Source organism: Tinamus guttatus, unplaced genomic scaffold, assembly GCF_059628265.1.
Source record: "Tinamus guttatus ecotype Peru unplaced genomic scaffold, ASM5962826v1 Tinamus_guttatus_pri_ptg000308l, whole genome shotgun sequence".
Taxonomy (NCBI): Eukaryota; Metazoa; Chordata; class Aves; order Tinamiformes; family Tinamidae; genus Tinamus; species Tinamus guttatus.
In genome coordinates this window covers 106,154-118,955 of record NW_028288842.1, presented here as the reverse complement: position 1 = coordinate 118,955, position 12,802 = coordinate 106,154, and the positions used below count along the sequence as shown (strand labels likewise).

The following is a 12,802-nucleotide window of genomic DNA, read 5'->3' as shown; positions in this document are numbered from 1 at the left end:
GAGAACCCGGGCAATTTGCTTTGAAGGGAAGTGCAGTTTTAAGTGGCAGCTGGTTTGAAAACAGGCTACATTTGATAGCATTTGCATAGTGCGTTTCAAAATGTAAAACACCAGCATCAAACCCCCCACCCGTCCTCCATTTGCTGCCTACCAGGCAAAACCAACCCTGCAGGTTTCAGTTGTTTAAGGGCTACTGAGATCTCAGGTAAGATGAGATAAGACCTTTGTGCTTCTCTGGAGACATAAATGCAAACAGAGCGTCGCTGATATTATTTCCTTCTGTATAACACAGGAAAAATCACTCACAGTGCTGTTCCCTCATGAGCTGTGCCGTGGGCAGAGTGCAGGTTTCCCTTTACTTGGGGTTTGCATGCGTTTTGTGTAGTCTTTACCTCAGCGCCAGGAGGACGGACGCCTAGGGTGGGTCTGTTTTGACTCTCACATAACTTCTCTCAGAAGTTTGTAGAAATCCTACAGGTGAAATAGGGGGTACATCAACAGATCTCTCTGTAGTGAGCAGCTAAGTTGTCCGGGGAGTCATTAATTTTAACCTCTGTTTATGCAAGTGACTAGAAGGGAAGTTTGAACGCAGTTGGAGTGGGCACTCCTGCTAGGAAATACACATATAACACAAATATTTGTAAGGCCTAAGTAATACTAGAACATACTAAGACAGATTAGCACCGACATAATCGTGCATAAACCCAACCGAGTCCAGCAAAGAGCTGGACTTTGAGACACTTAATGGCATAGCTAGGATGGAATCACAGTTTAAGAGCACAACTTGGCAAGAACGCAAGTCTCTCCATATGTAGCCTCTCCTACAGTGCAGGAAGGTGTTTCGTTCTCTTTGGAAATGCAGCAGCTGTGCAGGAGCTGCAGCATCTGGCCAGGCCTAGCGTGGACGCCTCCTTACCAGCTTTGCATGTCTGGGCTACATGAATGAGAGGGAATCTACTCGCTTTGATTTGGCGATGCTGAATTTCTGGGGCTAGATGCTGGAATAAATCCAAATGAAGGCAAAATGTATCATCGTTTGCATTGCATAGGCTGCAAAGCTGAGGGTAGATGAGGATGTTGAATAGCACTGACGGCCTTTTTTTCTTTTTTAACCTCTAAGCCTGATCTAAACCTTGTCTCCTTCTGCCTTTGTGCATAGATGTGTCGTGCGTGGTAAACCTGCAAGGGTAGCAGAAAGCTCTGTCTTTTCCCTCTGTGGTGGTAAATAGGTTTGAGGGAACCCTGAGGACAAAAAGAGAAACGGGGAGTTTTCAGAGCAGAACCAAGAGTGACTTCATCTCACTCGACCCCAGGGTCAAACTCTCCAGCCTGAGGCGGGTGTCAGTGCAGAGAGAGGGGCACTGTGAGGCAGCAGCTCATTTCTTGCCGTGGGACAGAGTTGTCCTTAGGAGGTGCCCATCTCTGTCCATTGACTCTGGTGCTGGTCTGTGTGAGCTGTAAACTGATCCCTCAGGGGGATTAACCTTTGAGTGAAAACGTTATGAGGATGAAACGTTGGGTGAAAGAACCAGCTGCTTTCATTAGTACTGCTGCTCCCTCGCAGGGAAGAGCATGGGCAGGTTCTTTGCATTTTGTAAGACGATGAGATGCCCGAGATTTTTCCTGATATTTTTCCTGATAAGCACTAGTTTATGATATTGAGACTTTTGACTGGATTAAATCAGTGCATGAAAATGTGTTGGATGCACTCTGTTTGGAAAGCCGTTCAGTCTCTCATTGCATTGCTGAGGACGCATCCTCACCCTCCTGCCTCATCTTTGCCCCGGGTGTCTTGCACTAAGTTCTGCACCAAACATGAAGAACATTCCCCAGCTGCTAATGCACAACAAGTTTTGATTTTGGGAGGGGATAGCTTGATATTAGCCGCATTTATAAAATATTGTGAACTTAACCCAGTATGTGTCAGACGCGACATTTTGAGCCAGAAGCCTAAGCTCTCTCCTCCAGGCAGGTGTTGCTTCCATGAATAAGTGTGTTTGTTTATTAGTTCTCCCTCACTCTTCCACAGGACGACTTGCTGTCCTTGAAAGTTGTCAGTGTCCTGCACCACCTTAGCATCAAAAGGGCCATTCAGGTTCTGCGAATAAATAACTTTGAACCCAACTGCCTGCGCCGGAGGCCATCTGATGAGGTACTACTACTTTAAGACTAAATTGTGAAGAGGAATGCTCTAGGGTTTCTTTTTCATAGTGTCTCTGATTCTTGCTGCCTTGGCCTTTCCTCCTATATCACTTTTTCTTATTTCATCTTTGTTTTCCTTTATCTCATTCTTTTTTTTCCGACTATCCTATCCTGCCTTCTTCAGCTGGAATGGCACTTTTGCTCCTCCACAAGCCGTGACCCCAAGTTGTGTCCTGTTGCCCCTGCTTTATAATTAACAGTTGGCTGTTTAGGGCTAGTCTCTGATGTGCTGTCTGTCACCTTCAACTTGATGCACAGTTGCCATGAGTCCTTTTGTAAATCTGTGAAATCTGTGGCTGTCCCTGAATTTTCTGCGTAAAGCCTGTCCAGTTATCAGCTGGGAACCCGCCATCAGTTTGTTTTGGAAGCGGCGTAGACTGGATAGAGCAATGAGGAGTGGGTGATGAGGCAAACCAGGGCCTTGGATTTAGAGTGCTGAGGTGGATCTGCAATGCAAAAAGTGGGAGTTTCCCTCACGAGCAGCGTGGGCGTGCGTTCATTAAGGCCAGGAAGGATTGTTTCTGTAAAGACTGGGGCTGAGGCAGCGGGATGAGGAGGTCTCCTTGACCGCGCCTTGCTGTTCCCAGAACAACATCAGCCCCTCGGAGGTGACGCAGTGGACGAATCACCGCGTGATGGAGTGGCTGCGCTCCGTGGACCTGGCCGAGTACGCGCCCAACCTGCGTGGCAGCGGCGTGCACGGCGGCCTCATGGTAAGCTCTCACACAGGCTGCTCCGCCTGGTAGGACGGACTGAGACTCACCAGAACGAAGTTCTGACAGAACCACAGAGCGGTTGAGGTTGGAAGGGACCTCTAGAGATCATCTAGGACAGACCCCTGCTCCAGCAGGGACACCTGGAGCACGTGGCACAGGGTGGCAGCCAGGCAGGTTTTGACATCTTGGCTGCACACTTGTTTGTTTATTTTATCTTCTCATCATTTTTGGTCAAAATTTGTTTAAAATTATTATTTAAAAGACGTGTCTTGGCCAAAATGAGTTTGGGCAGCAGTGGGTTTCATAATCTGGACTCCCCTCAGGGGGTTAATTTCAGTGTGGTGTTTTCCACCTGCTGCCCTATGGTGCTGCCATCACGCTGTTGGATAGCCGCTATCTTCCCTTCTAGACCTGAATGTGCTCCCCGTGTGTGAGGAACTCTTGATTCTTCTGTAAAATTTGTAATTTCAATGCCAGGCCAGCGTTGTTTTTAATCACTTGATCCTCAGATGCTCCAGGCAAGAGATGCATATTTGCAGAAGCTTTTTGTGGTGTTTGAGAAATACATCCCTTCTCCACATTTTTAGGACTGTTCATTGTTATCATTCCTCTGGCTGCATCTTCCAGAATTAGAAGGGGTTGGTGGTTAAATATTTTACGGGGTGTTTTGTGAGACCTCATCACACAGTAGAGATTTCAGGTGGGCTCTCTGTGGTCTGGTTAACAGGTGTTAGAGCCTCGTTTCAACGTCGAAACCATGGCCCAGCTGCTGAACATCCCACCAAACAAGACGCTGCTGAGACGGCACCTGGCCACTCACTTCAACCTCCTCATCGGTCAGGAGGCTCAGCAGCAGAAGCGCGAGGCCATGGAGGCCCCCGACTACGTCCTACTAACAGCAACGGCCAAAGTGAAGGTAGGGTGCTTGGTTTGGGCTCCTAGGCAGACGTGAAGATCCCCAGGGCTCGTTTTGCCCATGCTTAGGGTGCAGTAGGATTCTCAGCACTTTTGGAATCCTATAAATGCCCTTGTATAGCTCAGGAGTATGAGGTTATGTATCTTGTTCTTTCGAATATAACTGTGGTGAAATATGACTATGCAAAAGCTCTTTGTTAAGAAAGCAGGGGGGTTTTGATCCCTCTTCCTGTTCATTAAAACACCAAATACAAGAGTAAGAGATCTGTTAATTCTTTACCAGTTGTCTAACTTCTTTCCTACCAATTTTCCCTTTGTTCATAAGGCAAAGAAACTTGCCTTCAGCAATTTTGGGAGTTTGAGGAAGAAGAAGCAGGATGATGTGGAAGAGTATGTGTGTCCTATGGAACTGGGCCGGGTGCCTGGAGGGGGCTCAAAGAAAGGTTTTAAGCCAGGCCTGGATATCCGAGTATACGACGATGACGATTTGGACAGGCTGGAACAGGTAAACCCCCTGTAGCAGTTGGGAGTCCCTGCGTGTTGTCCAGTTTGATGGAAAACCCTCCCTTTTTCAGTGCCCTTTGATTGGGCCCTTGAAAGCTGCGACTTTTCACGGTTGCCCAGCACCAAACATGTGTCTCTTGACACAAGAAAGGTCAAGCTGTGACTGCCACATCTTTAGTCTGGTAAAAAAGCCCTTTTCTCTCCTGTCTGGACACGTTTCCTCCCCTGCTCTGACCTTGTGTGGTGTAATCAAACAGTTGTATTTTTTGCTACAGTGTGTATTAGCACGAAAGTCATGTCTCCCATTATCTGCCTCTTGCAGATGGAAGATTCAGAAGGGACAGTGAGGCAGATAGGAGCGTTTTCGGAAGGCATCAACAACTTGACAGTAAGCACTGGCCATTTTTCTAGAACGAGCCCGAGGCCCTTGGCAGTCTCATCGTGACGGGATTCCCGGCAGCGCTCGCAGTGGGGCTGCCCGGGCATGTTCTGATGGGTCGATCTTGGTTATGAAGGCCTGAACCTTGACACTTCCCTCCTTTCCTTTCTAGCACATGTTAAAAGAAGATGAAATGTTCAAGGACTTTGCCACTCGCTCCCCAAGCACCAGTATAACAGACGAGGACTCCAATGTGTGACAGGAACCAGCGGGCGCTGCGAACGTCTCACTTTCCTCTGCGCGAGAAACACGGTCGCCACGCGCGATGGGCAGCAGATCACGTACCCGACATCATTGCTCCTGCTTCTGTTTGTGAGAAGTGGTCCTGGGGGGTCGAGAATTTGAAATGAAAAAGATAAAAAGGTGCCTACTTTAAAGTTGCCATAAGAAACACCCAGACACTGGTGAATGCTAACTGTTTTTACTATATTTAATGTACAAACTGATTATATGTTTCAGAGTGTTGCATTTAAATCTACGTGTTATCATAGTGCTCCTTTTGCTTACTCATTTCCTGAGGTATCCCTTTATACTGGGCTAAGATAACACGAGATATTAGGTAGATAATACTGCATCCATAGAGGTCATGCAGCAGCTTTCTCTAAGGTCTCAGCTGAGAAAAGATGTCACTGTTGTCCTTCTCAAATGGCTCTGTCCAGCACAAATACCAGTTCTGCCTTTCTCACAATATCCAACATCATAGGATTTTAGTTATTCTTGCTCTGCATCATCTCCCAGGTAGCCCTTAGCTCTTCCTCTTATTTTTATACTGTTTTGTAAAAAAAAGAAAAAGAAGTATATAAAGTACCTTTAAAAGCAGAAGTTTAAATTTTGTGACATAGAGTGATGGGAAGTTTGAGGTGTGGGAAGGGGAAAGCGGTGTAAAAAGATTATCCTAGCTTGCACACCAGCTGGTTCCTGGCAAAGGCAGGCTGCCCTTACAAACTCTTTGCTTTCCTTCCTTCCTTTCTGCAAAACGCACAGTTTAATGATCTTCCATTTGGGGGTGAAGCAATTCCAGGCGTACTTCCTCTTGCAGTGACTCTTGCAGTAGCTGCAGATTTAAAATCATCATCTTTCCTGCTTCCAGCAGCAGTTCTAGCATTCAGACCTAAGGCTATTACCGTTTTTTTTGGCCTAAAAGTATTGAGGAGAATTTTCCTCTTGAGGTTGAGAGTCCTCCTTGCGTGTGGAAGGGATATTTCTGTGCTGTGACTAACGTAAAGATGGTGTAGTTGAAAAAAAAAAAAAGTTATAGAGAGAAATGTATAGGAAATGTATTATTTCATAATATTAACCCTGAGGTGGGGCTTTTCCCAGGAAAAAATGAGAAATATCAAACATTGCTCATCATTTTACCTTATTAAAGCACAAGTCTGTTCTACTTTGCAGGTCAGGTTTTTAAAATCTTAGCTAGCCAGTGGATATCTTTTTGTCAGACTTTCTGTATTACAAGGTGTCCTAGCCAAAAGCAAACAAAAAAATAACTCTGTTGAAGTGGTCATTTGTGTGGTGCTGAATGTTGCATGTAACTTAGCACTATGGCATGATGCTGCTTTGCTTTGTACAGGGAAAAAAAAAAAAAAAAAAAGCGCAGCTGGAATTGCTCCTTGCAGTGTTGTTCCCTTGCAGTGTTGTTCTGCTTTGGCAAGGATTTGCCCCTCGTTTCATCGCTCTTTTCTGTCGGAAGGGAGACTGGTTTTGACACATTGCTTGTATGGGATAAAGGATGTGAGGTTAGTGCTGCTCTGGTGTTCCTGAAAGGCCACCAAAGTTAGGAAAGGAAGAAGGGCTCTTGGAGGCATTTGGGAGCCGTTCCTGCTGGATGCTGGGGCAGTGTGGACACCTGCTCTACCATTATGTTGTTAGGAGCCTATAAACTATTACCAGTCTTGTTCTCTGAAGGGTGCGCAGGGTGGGCTGTTATTTATATACGGAGATGAAAACGATGATGAGGACCAGTTGTGTTTCATACAGCACCCAGTGCTGCCATTTTCTCTTTCGTAAGTGGAGCCAGCCAAACAATCCATAATGTCTTCAAAAAAAAAAAAAGGAAAAGATTTGTGCCACTTGGGAGGTGTCTACAAAAAGGTGGCGACTGCTACATTGACATTATTCACAACTGGTGACTGCGCAGTAGCTGCAGATCATCTGCGTCGTGCCCTGCGGTTTGCGGGCGCTCGCGCTAGTGCAGGCAGGTCCCTCCCGTCTGCGCTCCCTGCCCCGGCGCGCCGGCCTGTGCAGGCCGAGACTGGGTGGTCGCAGGAAAACCAGCGAAGAAGGGGCTAGTGACACAGTACTACATACCGAAATAGCCAGAAACGACTGTTCGCAGACAGAGTTCATCTAAATCCAGTGCTGTTAATGAGCATATCAAGAGTTGCGTATGAATATTTGTTTTTAAGACCAGTGTAAATAAAATTCTATTCAGAAGAATCCTTTTCTGCATGTGCTGGTTGGAAAACGGCTTGACCCTTTGAAGCTACCTATCTCTGAACTTTATTTGATTTTTTTTTTTTTAATGGGGCGGTGTAACGTGAAAGCAAGTGCTAAAAGTCCAGAAGTCAACGTGCACGTGCACACGCAGTTGGTACCATTGCGGTATTTTCATTTGTGTGTTGTTGAAGAGGGCAACGTAACTACTGTGTATCGCCATGTAAAAGCCAATAAAATCTCTGGAAAAATGCCAAATATTTGCAGCAGCCAGTGCTTTTGAAACGTATCCTTTTTTTTTTTTTTTCTTCTTAATTGTTACATTCCCTCTAGGAGGCAAGTTGCTCTTACTTTAGCTGCCTGTTTTCAATAGCTTGCACTTGTGAATGTTTAATGCTTGCTTCATGCTGCACCTTAGTTTGTTGTTAGCGTTTGCATTTGCAGCGAGAGCTTCTCCTACCCAGTCTATTCCTCCTCCTCCTCCTCCTTCCAGCTGAAGACAGTACTCCTGGAGGCAGCTGGGAAAGTGGAAGCAAAACCTCTGGAGTTGCCAGTGTCCATCTTTAGCACCCAGGTCAGGAAGGAGAGAGTAGCAAGTGCTGGGGAAACTGTAAGTAGAAAGAAACAGAAATGGGAGTTAAGATCTTTGACTGTAGGTCTGAGGGCATCACAAGGAGCTCTGGAGCAGCCTGTGCCACATTTGAGCAATTATGGGAAACGCAGTGGAAGAAAGGGACATCCTCAGTGTTGTTGTTGTTCATGCATTCATTCACAATGAAGAGGAGGAGGCAGAGCTTCGCTGCAGCAGGACAGAGCGTGTTTGTTCGAGGTTGCTCGCAAGGTCCCGGGCAGATGAAGAGACTGTGATGGAGAATGTGGCACCAGCAGCAGCCAGAACTCGCCAAAGTTGCTGGCTGCAGGGTGCTGCAGCAGTAACTAACCCCCATTGCAGCTTTGGCAGTTAGGAATACTTCATTTTGTAAGGCTAGGAAGCCTGTTTATTTTTAGATTTTGCTAGATATTTGGTAGTCTTTGTGGTGATACATTGACTAGCCATTGCTCCCTGGGATAAATCTTAATTGTATGTAGCAATAACACAAGCTCCTTAAGGGAGCCCAAAGCCCAGCTGAGTCCATTGACATGAAGAGCAGTTAATAGATACAAACGGGTCCCACCGTTTCAGGCACTCTGTAGATACCTTCAGCTCTGGCTGCTCACCAGATTTCTCAGTGACCAAAAATAATAGTAATAGATTTAATGTGTAGGAACCACACAGTGCCGATAAAATGACTTCTTTAGTATAGTCCTAGAAGTAGAACGAGATCAGATCAATTAAACAAATGGTCCTGGAATTAAGTAAGGAAAGGAGAGACGAGCGCCTGAGGTGTTACAGCTCCTCGACTGGTCTCTGTGCAGAGAGCCGCAGGGAAGGAGCAGGCCCAGAGGAAAAGGGCTCTGCCCAGTGGGACTTCCCTCTGGAAGGTGACAGGTAATAAATAACCCCTGTGCCTAGTTAATAGATACGACTGTGCCCAGGGAGCGCAGAGACCTGGAAAAGGGAGGCTTGTCCCTGAGGCACTGGGAGTGCGGAAGGAGCTTCATTTGCACGGGAAAGGGGACAGACTGTCATGTGAAGCCAAACAGGAGAACAAGGCTGAGAGTCCAGTAACCTGGGAAGTGCTTAGCCACGGTGTGGTCCATGCGTCTCAAAGGCTGGAGGACCGTCCTGCCTTTGCAGCTCCCCTCAGCAAATTCCACCCTGCCGCAAACACTCAACACAAACACTAACGCAGGAGAGAGCTGGTTTTGACCCACTTCAGCAGCTCCGGTGTTGAAAAGGCAGCAGACGAATGTATCACAGCTAACAAAATGACCAAGCAGCAATCCTGGCTGTTTGGAGGTGGAGATCCAGGCTCTTCCTGGAACTGAAAAGCAAATCAAACAGCACTGCACTGGGCAGGCTTTACGGAAGGTGACATTTTTCCGTACTGGAAGCAGACGGGCTGCCGCCCTTCCTGGGGGCTGCGGGGAAGCGGCGCCAGCTTTCCCGAAGCGCGAGCAGGTTTGGGCAGCTGGCCGAGTCCTGCCGCCTGGCGGGACGGGACCCCCGGGCTTGTCCGAGCTTGGCGTGCCGGGAAGGCCGGGGCCGTGCGCGGAGCCCTGCTGGACACGCTCTACGGGGAAGCAGAGGCGCCGCCTGGCCGCCAAGAAGGCTCCGTGGCCATTTGTCACGAGCACTGACAGCTTCCTGCCCACCAACGACATGCTGGAAACCTGCGTCTGCACAAAAATACATATATATACACACAGACTGAAGGAGGTGGGCAGGGGGTCCATAAACATCCTGTAACCCTCTTGTTGACAGCCCCGCTTCTGTGCATTGGCTTAACCAAGATGCTTGGGACTGATCTCTTTGGTGCCTGTTGCTTTTCCAACACCATCCTCTCCACCCCATCTTCCCTCTCCGCCCATCACATCCCCTTGGATCATGACTGGGGTGGGCAGCAGCCAAGATGATTCAGTCGCTCCAGGTTGGAAAGGACAGGCCCTATCTGCCAGGAAATGTGTTTATAGAAGGCACGGATTTTTTCCAGAACATTTTGTTTGGCAGACACCAAGCCTTGCCAGAACCCGGTGAAAGCCTCATACCCCAGCCTTCGGAGTCTTGCTTGACTCACAGCCTTGTTACTGTGTGCACAGAAAAGGCAGCTTTTTTTATTGGTAGACGTTTGAGCCTTTAATAACAAAAATACAGTGTTACTAATTGTAAGATTTGGAATGAGAGTGCAGGCCACACTGCAGGAGTGAGTGGAGCTGATTCATAACCAGGCGGAAAAGCCCTTCCCTGAGCTAGAAATAGGCTGTATAAAAGACTGTTGCCTCCTGTCAGTTATAAACAAAGACTGCCGAGTCCGTGACGAAGGACCTCAGCACCACGACCGGCTCAAGAAGCACAAGGGCTGCCTTGGCCCCCACTGCAAAGCTTGTTCTTGCTAAGCAGCTGTGATAGGTCGAGCAGTGGCCCAATGCTGTGGCGGTTGCTAAACTAAACTTAAAGAAAATCAACAAACTGGAACCAGAAAAAAAAAAAAGAAGAGAGATTCCCCGTGGAGTCGGAACATTTGCCTTTCATATCAATGTAAGCAGGATCCTGGGCAGACACGGTAGCTGATCAGACAGCTGTGGGAGGCACAGTTACCTCACTCTGAATTTGAGCAGCTAATTGTATTTATGTAGTGAGTTATTCCCTTTCCCTTTCATTTTACTTGACAAGAGTTTTAAAATTTTCAAACTGGTAAGTTTGCAGACTTTTGTTATGGGCCACTGTGTCACTGTAGCTGCTTACTCTGAAGTAACTTCAGTCCATGTCAACATGGTTTTTGTGGGCACAGAATTCCATTGGATGTCGTTTCCTGGGCACAGGAGGATCCAGGACAGCTGACGACTGCTCAGGTTATTGCCCCACATCCAACCAGGCCCCAGACCTGAGAGCTGGTTGCAGCAGTGGCGCGGGCCCAGGCCGGGCCCCAAACCAGCAGCAGGGCTGGTACCGGAGGACGGAAACAGCCGGGCCTGCAGTGCAACGAACAAGGCTGAGCTGAAGGGGAGAGATGAAGGACTTTTCTTACCCTCTTCCTCTCAGATCCTCTGCTGCAAATAGTGAGCAACACCTCGGGGAAAACGCCCTGCCGCGTGTGGCTTCACCAGCAGCGGTGCCCACCTCCCCACGCGGAGCAGTGAGGGGGACCCACCTCTGACGGAGGCGAAGCAGCGGCCGCAGCCTTTGGACTCCCTTTCTCTTGGCCAACTTTCCACAAAAAAAGCCTTTCATGCAGGAAGGTCACGTTTCTTCAGCTGCTGTGCAGTATCATAAAAGAGGCTGGCAGAACTTGGCTGTCTTGCCAGAAAACTAAAGAAACACTCACATGTTCTGTAGGAGATGAATTGGCTCAAAGAATCAGAGAAGTTGCAGTAATGACGTATATAAGTTATCCATTTAAGTGCTGCTGTACAGGACCACAAAATAAATGGGACCAGGACTCAGTATTATTTCAGTAAATTATATTAAAAAAATCTTTTTTTTTCATAACGAAAATGTACAAACATCGAGATAATAAGAATAGATTGGAGTGGTCGAGGGGAGGAGAAGCAGCATGAACTCCCTGAGCTGGCATCTGAATAAACCATCTTCACCAAACTCAAGGAACAGGAAGCACTTAGGTAATCAAAGCAAACAGACCTTGTCTTTTGTGTGCTTTCAGCTTCTAGTGTTTTACAAATCCATGTCTCCTACGGGACTGACGAGCTTCTAGGAAGATGATGCACTAAATAACACACAGGTGATTCACCTGCAAGATATTTTATTTCTTACACAGATGTGAAAAAGCCAGTAATGCTTGAGTATGCAGAGTAAGTAATACAAAAACAGTTTATGCTTAACCAGCTTGCTATTTTTGACAAGAAAACTTCATTAAATACAGTCATGAAAAAAAAAACTATATTTATCCCACACTGATATAAACCAGCAGCAAGATAACTACGTTCAAATTTCCACATTTTGTCTTATAATAAGACAGACTGAAAGTTAATTGAATCTTATTGCAACTTTGGAGCATGGTATTAAAAATAGCTTCAGAAGAACACACCAAAAATCCAAGATCTCGGATGCAAGAGTCCAATCAATAAAAAAAAAAGTAAGTTTAGTAATATCCATTCCAGATTCCTTAAATAAACTGCAGTATCTTTTTCTCCACTTAATTCACACTGAAAATTAACCTTTTAATTCCACAACACCCATCTGTTGCACAGGCACAAAAGGAAACATGGCAAGTTACAGCTTCAAAATACCTACCCCAATCCTCAAAGGTAGGTGTCGTTACACACTGATACATGTAGCTATCTAGCATCCACCCTACTTGGCAGTTCATTAAACACCCTTTCAAATCACTCTGCTTTCCATCACCAGGACAAGATTTTTAGTTTCATACACTCCTTGCCGAACAGCTCTAGTCTTAGCGGCATCTCTGTTGTTTGGAAGTAGAAGATTCTGCAATTAAGATGCTTTAAGTTTACTGCAGGTTAGGTAAAAAGCTGCTGTATAAAAGAAGTAAATTAAAAAAAATAAATCAGAGCTATGATAAACAGTCTAAGAAACACCTCCAGACTCAGTGAGCCATTCGTTGCCAGTTAGGTGACTTAAAAGCTTTTCCCATGCATCCTTTCCAAGCAAATCACCTGGAGTTTTGCCTGAGTTAGGCAGAAGCAGGTGAGGCTCCTGCAGTGAGCACTCAGCTCCCCTCGTTCCAGCCCAACCCATGGATAACAGGAAACCCAAACTAGGCCACCTTCGTCACTCAGATATTTTTCCTGCAGGGTGCATGCAGAACAACTGCTTTTGTACTCCTGCATCACCTCCTGCTATTTAAAAGTCAATCGAGAAGTTAGGATTTTTTTTCAGTATTTGAAACACATTCAAGCTGGGATTCCTGGCTGTTTTGGAAGAGTGAGTAAAGCCTCCTGCTTGCCACAGTTCCCTTCATTGCCCAGGGATGGGAAGGGCTACTCAAAAGTGGACAGCTGGAAAAAGTGTGTG

The 12,802-nt window shown here is 46.6% G+C and overlaps 2 protein-coding genes across 14 annotated transcripts in view; both read left to right on the top strand.

The window, feature by feature from the left end:
* The window catches only part of PPFIBP1 (PPFIB scaffold protein 1), a 62,486-nt gene extending 56,915 nt beyond the window's left edge, over window positions 1-5,571 (top strand). For all 13 annotated transcript variants that reach the window (XM_088528379.1, XM_088528377.1, XM_088528376.1 and 10 more), the window contains 6 exons: window positions 2,030-2,152; window positions 2,790-2,915; window positions 3,646-3,834; window positions 4,159-4,338; window positions 4,660-4,725; window positions 4,889-5,571. In XM_088528379.1, the coding sequence (XP_088384505.1) occupies window positions 2,030-2,152; window positions 2,790-2,915; window positions 3,646-3,834; window positions 4,159-4,338; window positions 4,660-4,725; window positions 4,889-4,975 (771 nt within the window). In that variant the 3' untranslated portion in view covers window positions 4,976-5,571. The remainder of the gene's footprint in view (window positions 1-2,029; window positions 2,153-2,789; window positions 2,916-3,645; window positions 3,835-4,158; window positions 4,339-4,659; window positions 4,726-4,888) is intronic.
* A 2,348-nt stretch (window positions 5,572-7,919) lies between these two features.
* Window positions 7,920-9,559, top strand: REP15 (RAB15 effector protein). The gene is given in 5 exon segments (XM_088528463.1): window positions 7,920-8,050; window positions 8,730-9,113; window positions 9,115-9,265; window positions 9,267-9,312; window positions 9,315-9,559. Coding segments are annotated over 5 exon segments (957 nt in total).
* Window positions 9,560-12,802: the final 3,243 nt, after the last annotated feature.